This window comes from Alosa alosa, chromosome 7 (genome assembly GCF_017589495.1).
Source record: "Alosa alosa isolate M-15738 ecotype Scorff River chromosome 7, AALO_Geno_1.1, whole genome shotgun sequence".
NCBI classification, from domain to species: Eukaryota; Metazoa; Chordata; class Actinopteri; order Clupeiformes; family Clupeidae; genus Alosa; species Alosa alosa.
In genome coordinates this window covers 6,923,596-6,943,173 of record NC_063195.1, presented here as the reverse complement: position 1 = coordinate 6,943,173, position 19,578 = coordinate 6,923,596, and the positions used below count along the sequence as shown (strand labels likewise).

The window sequence follows — 19,578 nt, the reverse complement described above, 5'->3', positions numbered from 1 at the left end:
GACACTGTCGGAAAAAACATTTCTAGGCCCAGAGGTGGGCACAAATACATCAAAAACTATTTTGTTACAAATTACAAATACTGGCTCATGAAATGTAACAAAATAAAATACAAAATACTGATGTGAAAAATGTATTTAATTAAAATACAAGTAATTAGTAATTTGGAAATACAAAAATACCCACACAATAATCATGGTATACTAACAAGGCATATTATTGAAAATGTATCCCCAAGAGACAAGAAATACTATTTTTTGATTGGCTGGCAGGGGGCTATTAATTCTGTACATTGGGGCACCTATATAGTAGATCTGGTAAAAAATGTAATCTCCATCCCATATCAATGTAAACAATGATTGAACTGACAAGCAGGCTTCGCAACAGTGGAATCAACTGTAACAAAGCAAACTACCCACCATCATTTTCCGTAACCAATGAAAGTAGTACAACAAATTGAACAGGTAGTTTAGTAAGTTAAAGTAATTAAATACGTATTTTAAATACATATAATTGAAATACTGCCCATGTCTGTCTAGGCCTACTTCTATTTTTGAAGTTGTAGGCTACAGGTGACGAGAGCACAGGTTGACGGAACCATCTTTCTGGACTCGTTTTCCGACTGATTGGTTTTCTTTGCAACACAGCTTAATTTAGCTTGAAAGTAAACCTGCTACGGACCAGGTTAGTTCTGTGGCATAAATTCCCATAGTTACCAAGCTGGGATTCACGTTAACCACACTAATGGAACGTAATTCTCGCTAAAATTAGCGAGGTTTATCGAAATAAGCCAGGTTTGGCCTTTAGCGAGGTTGATGGAATACCCCCCAGAACTAGCTGTTGTGACATTGTTGGAAATTTAATTGATTAATACATCACATAAACTGTTATTGAGGGTTGTTGAAACATTGAACTTGTGTCCTCGGAACCAAATCAGATAGCAAGCAGCTTTGGAGTTTTGGAAGTAGGCTGCAGGCAGGCAGCTGGTGGATTCATAACTGGCATGCGTAAGGTAATGGTAAGGTAAAAGCAATGACCGAAATGCACTGTTGAAACACGTGTATGAAACATATTAGCCTACATATGCAAACACAGATCCGGTATAAACACTGCCCCCCCCCCCTCCCTGAAAATAAATCTCCCGTTTTTGGAAAGCTAAATGTTGACATGCCTTAAAACAATGAATAAATAGTTTTACATACAGAATTCACAATGACAGTCAAATTCATGGTAGCACATACATCAAAACTAACTATTACAAAGTCCCCTCTATCTATTTATTCATTGTAAGGCTTTAAAACTTGCATGATACAATTCATGATCAGTGCTCTTCACAAGGCTGTATGGTTAAAATGACACCGAAATAATCACCAATAATACAGCATGGCGGCTACAATAAAAGGACTTACTTGGGATTAGCACAGCTTCCCTGACTCCCGAGTAAAGAAAAAGTTGTGAGTCTTCCGGACCACTTCTTACAGTAAACCTGCACTAACTAAGCCTGAGATACCAAAGTGCAGAAAATATGTAACCACCACCAGTATGAAAGACAGACAAGCATACATTAGTCCCACCTTGGAACGTCACAAATTGCAAAGACAAAATGTACTGAAGGCTATATGCTTATAATTACACAAGGCACATAATTATAGCTACGTCCACCAAACAAAATGTACCATACAACTTGTGGTCATGTGGACCAATGGCAACAACATGTCTGGCATGCAACAATGCTTAAGCAAAAATTGCCATATGAATGAGACAAGACTCCAGTAAACATTTTGCAATAAATATCAAAACAATTTGGGACTGCCTGACAGAAAGGTGTTATCTCAGGGTCAAGGTGGTTCAAACAAGATCTTGCAGAAAATGGGCCAGTTAAGGTGCTGCCACTGGATTTAAATTGAGCAGCCAAATAAGTAGCCATACAAGTGGTTGCCACTCTCACTAGACAAAATGGCTACCTACCGTGAACAGAACAGAACAAAATCAAACAAAAACAAACCTTGCTCAAGGGCACTTCAGCCGTGGCCTTGGTCAGAGTTTGAAACAGCAACCCTTCGGCTACAAGTCAGAAGCGCTAACCAGTAGGCCATGGCTGCCCCCAAATTTATTAAATATTGGATGATATTCACTCAAAATAGTTTGGCTGTCATGTAGGCTGCTTACTTTTTTAGACAACACAGTTTTCAGGTTGCTTTGAAATTTCTTTATCTGTTTAGTGGGCAGGAACATTTTTACTCATGTTGCTGCAGCCGGAATCCACTACAAAAAGACCGTTTCCACACTATATCAAACAGGTTTGTATCAGACACTTTTTTTGTTACTCCCTCCCGTCCATACCTACATTTAGCTTTCCAAAAACGGGAGATTTTTTTTCGGGGGGGGCAGTGTTTATACCGGATCTGTGTTTGCATATTTAATACGTTTCATACACGTGTTTCAACACTGCATTTCGGTCGTTGCTTTTACCTTACCATTACCTTACGCATGCCAGTTATGTATCCACCAGCTGCCTGCCTGCAGCCTACTTCCAAAACTCCAAAGCTGCTTGCTGTCAGATTTGGTTCCGAGGGCACAAGTTCAGTGTATCAACAACACTCAATAACAGTTTATGTGATGTGTTAAATCAATTAAATTCCCAAACAATTTCACAACAGCTAGTTCTGGAGTAGGCCATTCAACTAGCCCGCTTGCTTACGACGAAGACTCTGCTGCACAGTCGGCACCCGCTTCCTTATTTGGGTTTTGGGTTGCCAGGTTTTAGCCTATGACAAAACGGTTGAAATTGAAACTAAGTGATCTTGTATGTGTAGGGTGTATTTCATACACATTCTGGCAACCTGAATGGATCAATGATTTTAAAATGAAGTTTGATGGCCATGCAAATTACGGGAGTTTACCGGGAGAAATAACAAAACGGGAGGGTGCTGGGAGATGACCTTGAAATACGGGAGAAACCCGGGAAAAACGGGAGTGTTGACAGGTATGCTCCCGTCCACATTTGCCCATCGTGTCTGCGTCTCCGGAGCGAAGCAGTGGAGCAGTTTGGATTTGCTGGAGACCCTGAAATCATCAGAAGCAGTGGAGCAGTTTGGATTCGCTGGAGACCCTGAAATCATCAGAAGAATGTGGATGGTGTCAGTAGTGTGGAACCATCTGAAAAGAGATGACATAGAACCCCATGTTCCCCTTCCCTGATTTGTTGTGCTCGTTTCGCGTGACGATGGCCATGCTGCTTTTCGTAAACATGTATTCATTTGACAGCCTACAATGGCAACTTAAACTTAAAGACGCTGTACCAGACACAACTGATGTTTGTGTTTAGAAGGATATTTGTCACAGTATTAAATAAGGAAATAGATTGTGCCTCGATTAAAAATAACAAAACAAAGAAAACCTCTAGTTAGACTTTCCATAATTTAAGTTAAGGCCCATAGTTTTTTCCTGTCTTTAAGGTCAAACTCCCGACATTGCGGCATTTCCTTTTGACATAAAGCACAGTATGGACTCCGCTTGGTGAAAACAAAACCACGTGATTGTAGAATGGCAAAAGCGTTACAGTCTGAAGTGGACGACAGCCTGAGAGTGACTGGATTGAGTGAGTGCCCATACAAACGGATCATATATAGCCTATAACAAAGACCGACAAAATGGCATAATATTTTTTTCCATTTCAGTTGTCCATGTGTTTGTTTTCATGGAGTTATCCCAAACCGTAAGTGGGTGCAATGTTAAGAATATGACATATACAGTATGTATAAATATCTACCTGAGAAGTTTGTAAATTTGAGTATGGAAAAAGTATGGAATTTTTAATTCAATTAAATGAAATGTTTAATTAAATTTGCCATTATAACCCATATTTGATGCATAATCATCTGTAATTACATTACATTTAACTTTGTTGTCAAGTACAGAGACAATGAAATACATTTAGCGTCTAACCAGAAATGCAAAAAAGCAAAAAACAGTACAGACAGGTAGTGCAGTGTAAACAGCATATGTCATAGTGCAGTCTGGACAGTAGTATACAGTGTATACAGTATACAGCAAGTGACATGGTTCACAGTAGGGATATGTGCAGTGTATTAACAATAGCAGAATAAATGTCTGTATACTGTAGATGCTATAGCGATAACTATTGTAGTAAAAATTATTTGTAAGAACATACTGTATACAAATGTGACTTCATCAGTCTGTCTGCCTCATATTTACATTAAATGATGATTGTACCTGATGAAGACACGCCTCGACAATTTGCAAATCAAGTCTTTTGTCATGTACAACGGCCCAGCTTTTGTCTTATGCCAGACTTCACCATAGGTGGTCGGTGCCAATTAAGCACGCATATGTCCGGGGCGTGTCTGAACTTTTCCACTGGAGCAGACGAAGAGCCTACTAACAGGATATAAGGCTGTGACATGTAAGATTCGGGAGGTGACTTGGACAGAGGCAACTTGTTTCATGTTCTCCTCCGAGCCGGCTTGTAATAAACCTGGGAGCGTCTCCCTTTCTTAACACATCTCAGTTCGGTTTTGCTTCCACATAATTTTTAATTCTCACCACACTATAACCATAACGATAAAAGCGTTCACACTGAACAACGATAAACAAAGTCTGTCCTTGTATTAATGAATGTGACGGTTAAAATTCGATGGGTTCTGATTGGCTATTAGCTTTTTATCGTTCTGAAAATCGCTCTGAAAGTGATCCCCAACGATATCGTTCTTCATGTCGTTATCGTTATAGTTTATGTGTGAACGTCGTCATTCATATTAACAAGAACGTTATTTATTTATAGTTATCGTTATCGTTCTTGGTGTAAATGGGCCTTTACTCATGGGCTCATGGGACATGTGTAATGTGTTGGCGCTCACAATATAGACAGATATGTATAGTATGTACAGGTATGTGCAGAGTATTAACAGTAACGTATATTCTAGTCGCAGTCGGGACTCGTTCGATGCAAACAATTTTATAGGGGATTAGAGCCAAGAGTCGCCCATGAAGCTGTGGCTCCAGTGGGTAACTCCAACGTTGCTCTTATGGCAGGAAGATAAACACCAAAGCTGACATCTAGAAACTGCATGTGAAACTGAACCAGAACAAAGTCTATACAACAGTGTAACAATTTATTGCCTGCTGAGGACCAAACAAACTATAGGTCTGAAAACGGCCCAAGAAACATCAATGCTCTCTTGACAGTTTCCATTAGGCATGCACCAATTGTTCTGGGCCGATGTCAATATCTCACTCATGTCTAAATATGGTTAATTTTTTGCACAATAGTTTAAACAGCATTTTTTGCAACTAAATGTCGCTTTGATTTATAGATGATCATATTCTGTTTTTTATTTAGTTTCAAATCCTTGACACCACGTGTTTGCACAGTCAAGTATGTTTACGTACGTTTTGCACAGTCAGTACGTTTACAGTTTAATTACATTTGCTGCCAGGGCTAGTCTAGCAACTCTCCGTTGGCTTGTGAGCTCCAGAAATCGAAACTCAATCAGGCCAATGAAATCGTGTATAGAGTCGTTAGGCGGGCGTCACATAATAATTGATGGCAGAGTTGCAACGGTTTGGCTTGAATTCCCTGCTACTTGAAAACAAATAAGATGGATGTTGCTGTTGGCGATCAGTGTGACACGAGTTAAGCTTTTATTAAAGTTGGCAAAAGTTTGAACTAGCCAACTAGCTCCGCTGGTGGGAAACGCATGGGACTCATAGCTGTCCTATTGCGTGCAGAGAGAATTTGAAAGACAACCGATTATCCCGCCCCTCGGACTGATCACTGAGAACGGTTGGTGCCCAGACCCTACATTTTAATGTAGTTGTCTACACATATCCCACCCCTTCCTCGCCAAAACGTCAACATGTGTATATATTGAGCCAATCATGTGGTGTGACGTGACTACATTGAGCCAATTATGTGCTGTGTTGTGCAGACATTGTGCCAATCATGTGTTGTGAACTCGCCGCTGGAGCACGGTTGGTGTCGTGAAGCCTTGCGCACGCGCATTTCTGCCGAATAGGATGCCCGATGAGTACCCAAAAAGCGTTGCAATATGGCCGCCGAGTGGAGGGACTTGCCTAAAAGGACTTTGGTAAAACTGTATAGACTATAAACAGTTATAGCTCGTCTAGGTGATTTGACCGGACTACTGTCCTTGTCTGCATATACATCCACTGGAGGGGAATCACTTTATTGACTGAAGTATGCATGTCTTACTCCACTGCGCTAGGTGGCGATATGCTCCCCTCATGTTCACAAACAGCAAAACATTCCATATTAGCTTAATTGGTTTGCTAAATAGTGAACTTTTCATCATTAGTGCACAGTAAAGTAGTTGCAATTACTTGTTGAATATTGTTGTATGGACATTCTGGGGGATGTAAATTCATGTATGAGAAGGAGCAACTTGTGATTATGTGCGTTGTAGCATAAGGCTTAGGTATTTTAGCTTGCTATCTAAACTGAAAATGTTCCGACTGAGCGCAGGAGTTATTCCACTTTCTATTGCATTATCTGGGTGTTAGTCCAGCTAACTTAGATTTTGTCCTATTTTAGACGGGCTACATGTTAACATGCATTTAAAAAGTCCGGTTTTGGACCTAGAAGCATCATAAATGTATGTATTGGAAAATCTTTTTCCTCCTACAAATTTCATATATTGAAAACCCCACAGACTGCTAATAACTTGTGTCCATTCTGGAGAAGCTTTTCTTAAAAATCCATAATGTGGAAGAACACTTACTGACTCTGGCAGTCCTATATATTAGTCCAGAATTAAAATGTTTATGTGAAATGTTTTAAGTTTGCAAAAATATATGTTTTTAAATTTAATTTTATTATTATATATAATATTAATTGTGCATTTGTTGTTGTTTTTTTTTGCTTAATTAATGGTTTAACTAAGAATACTGTTTCTCAGTCGTTATTTCACACAGCTCTCTGGGGTCAGTATTGGAAAGTTCCCCGCTCTCTGTGGTCAGTATTGGATTCCCGTGGATGTAGAGGTTCCAAAAGACAAGAAAGTCCAATATAACCTATAGATATAGATATAGTTCACCAGCGCTATTGTTACAATATAGATATAGTTCACCTAGTCAGTGGTATTGTTACAATATAGATATAATTAATTGATCTACCAGACATTTAGATATGTAGGATGCTTACGTTTTTAGACAACCAAAGCGAATTGAGACAAACCTGGGGGGTATTCCATGAAGGAGAACAAACATAACCTCTGGGTTGTCTGAACCTGCGACTAAACCCGAGCTGTTGGTTCCAAAACACCAGTTACCAATTAGTTCGATCAACCCCTTGTTAGTTAACCTAGAGTTGCGCACGTTCACGGCGAACTTATAAAGACACCATCTATTGAGAGTCGAAACCTGTAGGCTGATACAGTATTTGGTCAACAACCAAACTAGTCTGGTCTCCTGCAGTCAAACTCCACTCCACACGGTGGCAGTAGTGCACAGTTATTCAGTTGTTTTGCCAACCACAAGGAATTTCTTTATCTGTTTAGTAGGCAGGGATATTTTTACTCATGTTGCTGCAGCCGGATTCCACTACAGAAAGACCATTTCCACACTATATCAAATAGGTTTGTATCCGACACTTTTTGTTATACGATTTGAACATTCTATCCAGTTTTGATCCGCTGGAGACCCTGAAATCATCGGACGAATGTAGATGGTGTGTTTAGTGTGTTGCGTAACCATCTGAAAAGAGCCCATGTTCCTGAGAGAAAGTGGAATAGAACATTATGTCATACCTGTCAACATTTAGCTTTCCAAAAACGGGAGATGGGGAGGGGGGTCAGTGTTTATACCGGATCTGTGTTTGCATATTTGCATATTTAATACGTTTCATACACGTGTTTCAACACTGCATTTCGGTTGTTGCTTTTACCTTACCATTACCTTACGTGTGCCAGTTATGTATCCACCAGCTGCCTGCAGCCTACTTCCAAAACTCCAAAGCTGCTTGCTGTCAGATTTGGTTCCGAGGGCACAAGTTCAGTGTATCAACAACACTCAATAACAGTTTATGTGATGTGTTAATCAATTAACTCAGTTAATCAGTTAATCAGTTAAACAATTTCACAACAGCTAGTTCTGGAGTAGGCCATTCAACTAGCCCGCTTGCTTACGACAAGACTCTGCTGCACAGTCGGCACCCGCTTCCTTATTTGGGTTTTGGGTTGCCAGGTTTTAGCCTATGACAAAACGGTTGAAATTGAAACTAAATGATCGTGTATGTGTAGGGTGTAATTCATACACAATCTGGCAACCTGAATGGATCAATGATTTTAAAATGAAGTTTGATGGCCATGCAAATTATGGGAGTTTTCCGGGAGAAATAATAAAACGGGAGGGTGCTGGGAGATGACCTTGAAATTACGGAGAAACCCGGGAAAAACGGGAGTGTTGACAGGTATGCATTATCTCCAATATTCCAATATGTGGTTTAATGTTCTGCATTATGTCCAATATTCCAATATGTGGTTTAATGTTCTGCATTTCTCATTAGTGGGCCACTTTGACACTAAAAGTAAGATTCTATGTAATGACTGTATGATATCTGTACTGTCCCTGTGTATATATCAAGGTAACCAGTTGTTTCAAAATATTCAGATAAACGGTGAATCATGGCCTACTGAGTGAAGACAGCGGCATGTCCTAAAAGTTATATAGGTGCTAATAGTATAGCGGAGAGCGCGGCGGCCTCGCATGGTGATACTTTTGCTGATGAGGGTTCGAATCCAGCGCGACACAGATAATCGAAATTAGGTTACTTTAAAAAAGCATTTTTCGCGCTGGAAAATGTTATAGTAATGTAGTTCTCAGGTATTCAGTTCATTTCAGTGCAGTTTTTATTGAGTTGCGACATGCAAAGGCCAGTAAAATGTTTATGAATATGTAGCGAATCTGTCGACGTGGGTAGCCGTCAGTTGCTGTTGATAGGTATACATGACATCTAGACAGGCTCGGAAACCAGTAGGTGGAAAAACCAGAAGGGGCACAACACAATCAGTCTGACACCTATTTCCCAATAGCCCAGTGTTAGATAAACATTACTACATACTTAGCTTGCTACATTATATAAATGTTTTCACATTCCTTGGTTGTACAGGGGAATGCGTATCCAAACCGTAACAAGGCTGTAGTTTTATCTGGACGCCAGGGAATCTCTCTTAGCCCGACGCTAAAACTATTTTATAGAAGCTGGCCTAGCCGCCAATGAATCGTTAGCCACTCAGCAGCTAGCTGGGCACCATGACGTCAGGATGCTACCGTAGCTGCGGAGGGACAAACTTCACACAGACCGTTATCACTCTGCCGGTTACACAAATATAATAATGGCGATGGATGTGAGGAGTTGGCTGTAAGTTATGTTTCGTAGTTCCTGACCGCCAGGGCAGCCACTTTGTAGTGGATATATCTCTGTTGCACCAGCCACAGACCGAGAGTTGTATACCAAAAACGTCACTCCGTGACACGGCGTGTGACGTCACCGAGATTATATCAGCTTTTGTCACACGCCAGTCTTCCTCTTATCTCTTCTCGCCGCTTATCAGACGATTGTTGTTCTACGCAGCCCGGTGACTTCGTCGGAGCTACGGAGCTTACTTCGTCCTCCACGGGCTGTTCAGACTACATTTCGGATAATAAGTTGGATTGACGATTGTACTGACGACCTACGTGTTTTAACCTGGAGCTTGCTTGGTTAAACGAACACTTGTTCGGCATAAAACAACGCAGCCTCACCTTGAGCCACGCTCGGTGACTGGCTAACGTTAGCCTACTGTCCACAAGCACGGCAGCCTCGCCTTGAGCCCAGCTCGGCTAGCCTCAGTCTGTCAAACACAAACACGGATCGGTTTACCTTGAGCCCAGCTCGGTAACCGCTAGTCCCAGTCAAACACAATCACAGCAGCCTTGCCTTAAGCCCCGCTCGGTAACTGGCTAGCTCACATCAAGACACCAGCATACCGCCTCGCCTTAAGCCCCGCTCGGTAGGCTAGCTAGTAGCTAACTTTCCATTCCATAACTAACATTGCCTTGAGCGTAGCTCGGTAAGTTAGAGACATCCTGTCGACTGTAAGATTTTGAATTAGCAGTGTTTTGGTAAGTATTGAAGGTTTACAGGTTTATAGATTGGCTAACACTCAACTGTAGCTGAAGGAATATTTCTTAGATTAACGTGGACTTCATTGCGCGGTTCTCACCACTGCATTAGCGTTACCTGTACTTATCAGCCTTGAGCATAACGTCAACTTGGCGCTTGTATTGCGACCATGTTTGAATCAGTACAGTGTACCCAGTGTCCCACTACACTGAAACCTTATGATGGCCATGATCTCTGCCCATCCTGTCTTGGGCTGGACCACCTCCGTGAAGCTCTCATTAACCCGTGCATGAATTGTGCAATAATGTCGGTTGCAAATAGGCAGGCTAGGCTGGCAGGCTTGAGTGCAGGGTGTGAAGCAACAGTGTGCAGGGTGTGAAGCTGCCCTTGATAGAAAGACTACTAAGCGCCACTCTGCATCTGATCTTTCATCTGATATGGAGCAAATAAAATCTATGTTTATGTCACTGACTAAAAGTGCAGCCCCTTTTGACACCTCACCTGACATGCCTGAACATTCCCCATCTGAAGCAGATGATGATTATGATATCCTGTCTACAGCTGCATCAAATGCTGTGTTTCAACACAGCCCTGCACGCACTGAGAATTCAGCACTCTCTGTGCAATTGGCGCCCCCAGCTGGCATGGAACCTGCCACACGGTCCCAAGACCTTAGTGATGACTCTAACGTCTGCAAACATTGGGGGTGGCCCCATAGCTCCCCTGCAGAGCACTATGAAGCTGGCTTTAGCCAGATTGGCCCTGGACACACCGCCCGCTCAGACAGCGGAACCCAGTGCCTTCTTTAAGAAAGCAACCACAAATGATGACTTCTCTGTACCCATTTGTAAGGACTTTGTTGCAGAGTTCTCAGCCGCCTTTGCAGGACTCAGGTGAGCCCAGCTGTGCGCACACTATCAGCCATGACAGGCACGGGAGGTCATGGCCTGGCAAATATGCCAGCAGTGGACCCATGTATTGCAGCGCTGGTGGTTTCGCCAGACGAGGCTCTGCGTCCAGATCCACGCTGCCCTAGTGCTGAGTGCAGACGTACAGATGAGCTGTTCATCAGAGCTCACAACACAGCAACACGGGTAGGACGGCTATCCAACTCTCCACATCTTCTGCTGGCCTTGCGAGCGTCACTGCCAGGCGCTAATGCCGATGCCGCCCCAGATGAACTACTGAACACTGCGCTTCAGACAATGGGCCACATAGCCCAAGACATGGGAAGACGTGTAGCTACCTTGTAGCTACCTTGGCCGCGCCAAGTCTGGCTAGCACAAACCCCCTTGACGGAGACATGCAGGGCCACAATTCGGGCACTGCCGCTGGTCCCTGGCCATGTCTTTGGACCTGCTGTAAAGGACGCACTGGATCGCCGCGCTTCCCTATCTGAATCGCGTCAGCATGTGAGCACGCACAGGCCCTTTAGTTTTCGTGCCCCCACCCTGGTACCTCGTTCGGCCCCCAGGAGCGCATAGCGAGACCAGGCACCAGCAGCACCCTGGTACCTCGTTCGGCCCCCAGGAGCGCAGCGCCTCACTTTTGATGCTAGGCCAAGAAAAGCTCAGCGCTGACGGGCCCCGGCCGGTGACAGGGCTTTTGTCAGTCCAGCAGCTGTCATACTGGGAAAAGTCCGCAAAAGACCTATGGGTCGTGCGCACAATGACAGAAGGGTACAGGCTGCAGTTCCGTCGCCGGCCACCCCTCAGTTCACAGACCAGGGTCACTGTTGTTCGAGACCCAAGGCGTGCATTAGTCCACTCCAAGGAGATTTCCTCCCTCTTGGACAGGGACGCAATAGAAGTTGTTCACCCTCATGTTCACGAAGAGGGCTTTTATTCAATTTATTTCATAGTTCCAAAAAAAGATGGTGGCCAGAGACCAATCCTGGACCTCCGGAGGTTGAATATGTTCTTAAAAGTTCTTCCCTTTTGCATGTTGCGTACCGCAGACGTTCTCTGCAGCATTTGCAAAGGAGAGTGGTTCACACTAGTGGACATAGTGAAGGCAGCCCTGTCACCACTCATGATCCAGGGCCTCAAAATCCTACCTTACCTGGACGACTGGCTCGTGTGCACCCCCACCAGGGAGCAGGCAGTCATGGACACACGCAGACTGCTCACTCACATCCAGGCATTGGGGCCTCACTGTGAACGGGGAAAAGAGCAACTTGACGCCGACACAGTTGGTGAAGTTCATTAGGATGGGGTTGGATTCCCGCACGGTGATGGCCTATCTACCCCAAGACCGAGTCCAAGCGATCCTTGCTTTCGTCGGGCACTTGAGATTGGGAACACAGGTGCCTTACCTGACATTACTGCAGCTTCAGGGCCTACTGACAGCCGCAGCACAGGTAATTGCACTAGGGAAGCTGCATGTCAGACCTCTTCAGATGTGGCTAAGGGATCTGGGGCTGGACCCTGTACGCCAGAGACGCACACCGGTACGTATATCACAAGAATGCTTGACAGCTCTACAGAAATGGCAGTCAAATGGAGTAGCCATGGGACAGCTTCTATCACGCAGGGAAGTATTAACAACCGATGCATCCAAAACTGGGTGGGGCACAGTCTGGCGCCACAGGGGAGTGCGGGGCATGTGGTCATCGCCCATGGCACAAGAACACATCAACCTCGAATTGCGGGCAGTCCAACTGGCATTGGAACATTTTCTGCCAGTGCTGAAGGGCAGACACGTGCTAGTTTGCTCCGACAACCTGTCCACTGTGTTCCATGTGAACCACTACGGAGGCACCAGGTCACGAGATCTCCTGAAACTAACACAGGAATTGTGGTCGTGGGCTCACCCCAGGTTCCTCTCTCTCTAACACGCTAGTTACGAATGTAACTGTGGTTATGTGAGTAGTGGATGACCGTGTGGGATAATTTTTATTTTTCTCATTGAATGTTTAGTATACCTTATATACATGTAGTGAAATCTAATTGTCATCTCCTTACTCTGACCCTTGTTTTCTGAAACTCCTACGTTAGAATGTTTAGTTAAATTAACCCTTGTGTCAGCGAATTGTGGGTAACCCTCAGGATGGGGGGTCATAAACATTTCTTATCTTTGTTAAAATACCAGATGGTTAAGTGATTAATGGAGGGTGACAACTTGTGATTTTCCATGGGTGTGGGGTAAGGTATAAGAGTTGGCTTCACCCACAGATGTGTGGGCTTGTTACTTTGACATTTCATGTGTGTAACATGCTCCCGGTGTCGTGAATAAAGCTGCAGTCTCACACCAGTTGTCTTGCATTAATTTTGACCACAACCGCCAGGGTTTCTGGTCACTCAGAGTATGCGAGAAGAGACCAGTTACCTGAGGAAGACTGGCGTGTGACAAAAGCTGATATAATCTCGGTGACGTCACACGGTGTGTCACAGAGTGACGTTTTTGGTATACAACTCTCGGTCTGTGGCTGGTGCAACAGAGATATATCCACTACAAAGAGACTGCCCTGGCGGTCATCCAGTACTCACATAACCACAGTTACATTCGTAACTAGCGTTTAGCCTAAGCTATTTATCCTATGTAGCCACAAGTCTCTCCTGCGCTGACTACTTCTCAGTTTCATTCTCTTCTCGTTTTCTGACCATAGCTGTCAACATTGAGCAACGAAAATAAGAAAGATTTTCCAGGTTACTCACCCAAAATACAGGGAAATGTCAACATTCGTCTTTCTGTTGCTATCCCTCTGCTGAGAGCAAGAGTTCGTAGGCCTACTACAAAACTGCTGCACTAATTAAACGAGGTGTGAAGCTAGGTCTAATGAGACTTTGCTTGAAAGATTGGCGTCAAATCGTGCTCTCTCCCACACTGTTCTGATCACTCTAAGGTCGCCTTCAGGCAAGCAAAACGATGCTTTAAAAACATATTTCCACTGGAAGGGCAGAGGGTAACGTTACAGGACAACAGTACAGAAACGGCTAAGTCCGATGGGGCTAATGTTATGAAAGTAATAAAATATGGGATATTTTACGGTAAAATATTAAAACAGAAAGACAGCTGGAAAAGAGTTGACAGGTATGTTTCTGACAATGGGTGACTCTAGGGCTCTTTGCTGTTGTTAGAACGGCCTGTATTGCTGTTGTTAGAACGGCCTATAGCCTAGGCCTATTGCACAACATATGGTGCTGTCGCGCTTGTCAATTGACAGTTGCATTAAATAGACCACCTATGCATTTTCTATATCAACAAAATGGCCGCTGCGAATGTTATTATCTGATTATTACGTAGATCGAATATGCCAAATACTAGCCTAGCTGACCGTGGTACAGTGTAGCCTACTGCCACAGCTCTGCAAAGCCAAACTGTCACAGTCACAGCATGTTCACTGAAAACACTATTGTGCAAACTGTAAAGATGTAGGCTAGCTTATGGTGTAACGATCAGATTTTTAAATTCTAACTATTACCATTAAACACGGGTACAAATTGAATTGGCTCTAGATAAATAATAATGCTTTTCACTGACATCGGAATAGACACCACACATACAGTTAACAGGTAGACTTTATGTGAGCAGAAATACGCTTGAAAACAAACAAACACTTATTTCCACACAGTTCATATCGCAAACAACGCAACCAAAATGTCCACGCAGCCTACGCACTTCATGCGCTCTCACAGTCCATCCAAACGAAAATTAACAGACTCCAAGAGACTCCAACATAAATCCACCGCAAAGAAGAAAACAGTCTGAATAATCCACGTCCAGTGCAACCCATGTAATCCACAAAGAAAACGTTCAATCCGACGAGGCTTTCGGATAGATGCTAAACAAAAAATAGGATCCTTCTTACCGGATCCCAGCGACTCGACAACGGCGATCTCCAAGCTCAGTCCTGTCTCTCCGGTATGTCTGTGGTTCCGACCTAGAACCACCTTTCGTTGGGATATATTATTTCCACACAAAGTTTGTCCAGGTCTCACGTAGACTCCCTGGGTAGGCCTACTGTCCAAAGAAAAAAAACCCTGGCCCTCGCGCACCTCCGCGTTTTAAACTTGAATCATATCAGCTGACGCTTGACAGGTCGCTTGCGTCATCTGACAGTTACCATCAGCTGATCAGAGCTAAGACGTACAACAGAATTCAAATGGTGTTCACGATAGGGCTACAGACTTATAACATGGAAAAATATAACGGAGAACACTTTTATGTTGGTTATTATTTCATAACACAGACTTAAGAAAAGTGAATCCTAAAATTATGTGGCAGTGCTACAATGGGACAAAGCCTAAAAGATGTAGGCTAGCCTATGGGACAAAGCCTAAAAAGATGTAGGCAAGCCTATGGGACAAAACAGGACTGAACGTATCGTACATGCATCCCTACATAGCCTAGCCTCGACAAAGCCTGGCATTATAATCGGAATTCCTATAAAGTAGCATCTATTGCGCCCATCCCAGATAGCAAAATTAGACTGGCAGACAGCGGACCGCTGGTGGTATGCCACCGGTGGCGTGCCACTTGGACCACCATCTCTTTAAATTTAACTTGTCATGAATATTAAGAAAAGTTAATAAAATTATATATGTAGTATAACTGAACAAATGAAAAAGATTTTAGACCAAAATATTGGGCAATTTGTCTGCAACCCGCTAGCAGACCGCCAGAGAACCGATGAGCAAAATGCCAGCGGACAGCCAGCTATGCCCCCAATTGACCGACAGTGGTCCGCCAGCCTCTTGCATGTAGTAAACATGGCAAACATCCCCCCCCTCACCCCACAGTTTGCAGATTTTATCTGATGGTTAATTCTTGCCTCGTACCCATACTTGTAGACTGATTAGACATGATTTTCGAATACTTTTCCACACAGGACACATTTATGAGGCTTCTCACCTGTGTGTGTACGCATGATCTTTACATTTTCCAGACGTTGCAAATCCTTTGCCACACTGTACACACTTATGAGGCTTCTCTCCAGAATGTCCAAGCATGTGGACTTTAACATTATCGGGCGTTGCAAATGCTTTTCCACACTGGACACATATACTGTATGAGGCTTCTCTCCTGTGTGTGCTCGAACGTGGACTTTTAAGTTGGTGATTTCGTGGAAAACCTTTTCCACAATGGGCACATTTATGAGGTTTCTCTCCTGTGTGTGTGAGCATGTGGACTTGAAGATGGTGAATAAGTGAAAAACCTTTTCCACACTGGGCACAAAGATGAAGTCTCTTTCCATTGTGAATTAGCATATGGATTTTAAGAGTTGAAACATATTTAAATGTTTTTCCACAGTTGGCACATTTATGAGCCTTTTTTGTCTGTGTCCTGCTTTTGATTAACACTAATGGTGTGTGTTTGCTGGTGTTTCTCGAGTTCTCTCAGGACCGTGAAACTCTTCCTGCAGATGGTACAGTGGTGGAGACTTCCTTTCTGTTGTAGGTTGAGTTCATCATTCTGTCCATGGGTCTTCTGTTGTTGTGAGTGTTCTGGTAAACCTAGAAGAGTCACCATAGAGACTTAAAATAACAAATAGATGTTCCACATTAAGTAATTAAGTACTGATGAGGAAATATCTAACTTAAAATACAATTCAAATGCAGAAGTTTAATCACTAGTTATGACTTAGACATTACAAGGAAGAGTTACCATGAGAGTTAGAATCAGAGACAGATGGTTTAAATTTGAAATGTGAGTTTTCTGATACACTTAGAAAAGTAAGCGAATGGATTTAGAAATTCAATATTTCCTAATGAGGAAATAAAATAAAAAACAAACATAATTGAAAACAAATGCTCACCTATGTCATTATATTGTCAACAAATATAGCAGCTAACTATGACTTGGGCATTACAAGACAAGAGAGTGGCGGTAAGGAGAAAGATGTGTGAATTAACGCTAATTTTAACTTACCTACCAAAGTTTAAGCCAAAGTGAACTTTACTATCCCCAAGAAGGGAAATCCAGGTGGTCAAGGTGCTGAGATACACCCACATAAACATATAGAAATCTACAGATACACAATATGCAGATTCCGCACCACGCATGCACGCACACACCATTTTCATCATGCACTGCCCTGATCCAGCGTGGCATGTTACCAAAAACACAAATCAAACCATTAAATGTAACCTCTTATTATTATTATTATTATTATTATAATCAGGGCTTGAAAACGAAATTATTTTTCAAACGTTCCGTTCCGAACGGTTCAGATAGGCTTATGTTTAACGTTTTCGTTCTTGTGTTCCGCCACCAACATATCGGTCCTGAACCGGTTCAGAACGCAAAATATCGTTCGTTCTTAAAGTTCCGGCAGTGTTTGGCGGGCCTATGAAGTCTATTTTTGTGGACTTTACCTTAGAATAGACGTACTCATTATGTCCCCTTGATTTAGCCTATACCGTAGCTATGCCCAAAAATAATAAATCACAGGCGGCATCCAAAAACATTCAGATGGGCTATCCATCCCATAGCCTACAGACTTACTGTAGGCCTAACCTATGACTATAAATAATTTCTTATCAAAAATATTTCTGGATACGTGCTAAACTCCTTACCTGGTTGTAGCCTAAGTTTTATCCATATGGAGATCTTCAAATGCTTGCGCTATAATTCCAACCCTGTTTATAAACGAACCTGTCTGTTACTGACAAGGCCTATCTCAAATTTCCCGTTTAACTCTTCTACATAGAATAGGCTATAATTGCGCAAACATTTCAAATCCCAACTTTAAAACGACAAGGCGTGGACAGGCAAAATAGGCTATTACATAGGCTACAAACAATTTCCAAATCAGTTTCAGTAGCCTACGCTACGAGCTGGCCTAAGATCCGAAGTGGCAGACGGATAGGTTACATTACAACAGCAAGACAAAATATACACATTTGGACCAAACCCATATTTATTCGTTTTTTTTTTTTTTTTTTTTTCAAACTGCAGAAATCTAATTATTAGGCTGTTCGCCTACAATCAAACGAGTAGATCACTTAGGATATGCTTTTGTGAAATTTTATAAAATATATAGAGAACGAAAAAAAAAACGTTATTAACCGGTTTTGTGGATTTCAGAATAACGTTTCTGTTCCGGAACAGTTGAAGACCATTTTGTTTTCGTTTCCGTTTCCGCTCCTCGTAAAATTCTGTTTGTTTTCGGTTTTCGTTTTCGTTCCTTGAACCGGTTCGGAGCCCTGATTATAATACATTCCACATTGGGGAGAAGTTCACCTCAGTTAATTTCGTCATGAGCAGCATACTTGATATTTCTGTACTGTCGAATAATAACAAAACAATTGGTTAAAGCAGCCAGGCAGCTACAGCGCTACACATCGGGGGGCATGAACATGGGGACTGTTTTTTCACACCACCAACTAGGTGACCTCGAGAAATGGAGATCTATAGGATTTCTACTGTAAGGTGCGGATCGCCAATATGTAACACAGTCCTTTAGATAGATAGATTCTTTATTGATCCCCAGGGGAAATTCAAGACCCATTTATTTAAATGGACCCATTTATACTTAAGGTATTTACAGAATATGAGCTTAAAGATATTAAGGGTTAAAGTAGGTGGGGTTACAATTTTTTGGTCATTTTCATTGGACAAAAATTGTATGACAGGTAGCTTTTATAACTTTATGACATTTTTATTTCCACAGTAAGGCTTCAACACCCGTTGACCCAACACAAGTAACATAAATTTTAATAACAAAAGATTACATTAGTGTACATTACTTAACATATTTACATACATGTTATGTAAAAAATATATAACTTTTACGTACATTTTAAATTTTTTCCACAAACAATATTTTTTTTCTCTTGTTTATTTCTTGCAAATGTTTTCCAACAATGTGAAATTAACCCCTTGGAGGCCTACACTACTTTTAGTGGAATTTATTTTACTACCTTTACTTATAAGCACTTATCTTGGTCATTGTAAGGGGCCTGCTATACATGCTTTCATTTAATAAACCTTTTCATCAGGACAGTCTAGGCTACACATATATCTGGGAAATATTATTTGTGTTATGAGCATTAATATTTTCATGTTTTTGCATTCCGGTCAACAGGAAGCATGCCAGTAGAAATATCTTTTCATATTTGTGTAGATGGGATTGTCTGAAATATGGCACTATAAGAACCTTGATGGCGGGATGCTCTATGGCTTAGAAATTTGCAAACATATATGTACGGACATAAATATCTTATCTTAGTTTCCTTCAGTGAAAACTCCCTAGAATTGGAGATACATACATATACACATATTTAAGTTTTAAGTGGAAATTAAAAGCTTTCCCACACTGGGCACATATAAAAGGCTTCCCTCCCATGTGTAACAACATGTGAAGTTTAAGTTGTGAGGATGTTGTACAAGCTTTTCCACACTGGGCACATTTATAACGCTTCTCTCCAGTGTGTGTAAGCATGTGAAGTTAAAGTTGTGAGGGTATTGTAAAAGTCATTCCACACTGGGCACA

At 42.2% G+C, this 19,578-nt stretch overlaps 1 protein-coding gene across 2 annotated transcripts in view; it reads right to left on the bottom strand.

Moving 5' to 3' along the window:
* LOC125297365 (zinc finger protein 239-like) overlaps positions 1–19,578 on the bottom strand; it is a 58,129-nt gene that overhangs the window by 15,763 nt on the left and 22,788 nt on the right. The window contains exon 3 of one of the 2 annotated variants that reach the window (XM_048247702.1): positions 16,402–16,597. The exons of the other annotated variant lie outside the window; for it this stretch is intronic. Coding sequence (XP_048103659.1) covers positions 16,404–16,597 — 194 coding nt within the window. The 3' untranslated portion in view covers positions 16,402–16,403. Of the gene's footprint in view, positions 1–16,401; positions 16,598–19,578 lie in introns of those variants that run through there. 2 annotated transcript variants of the gene reach the window in all.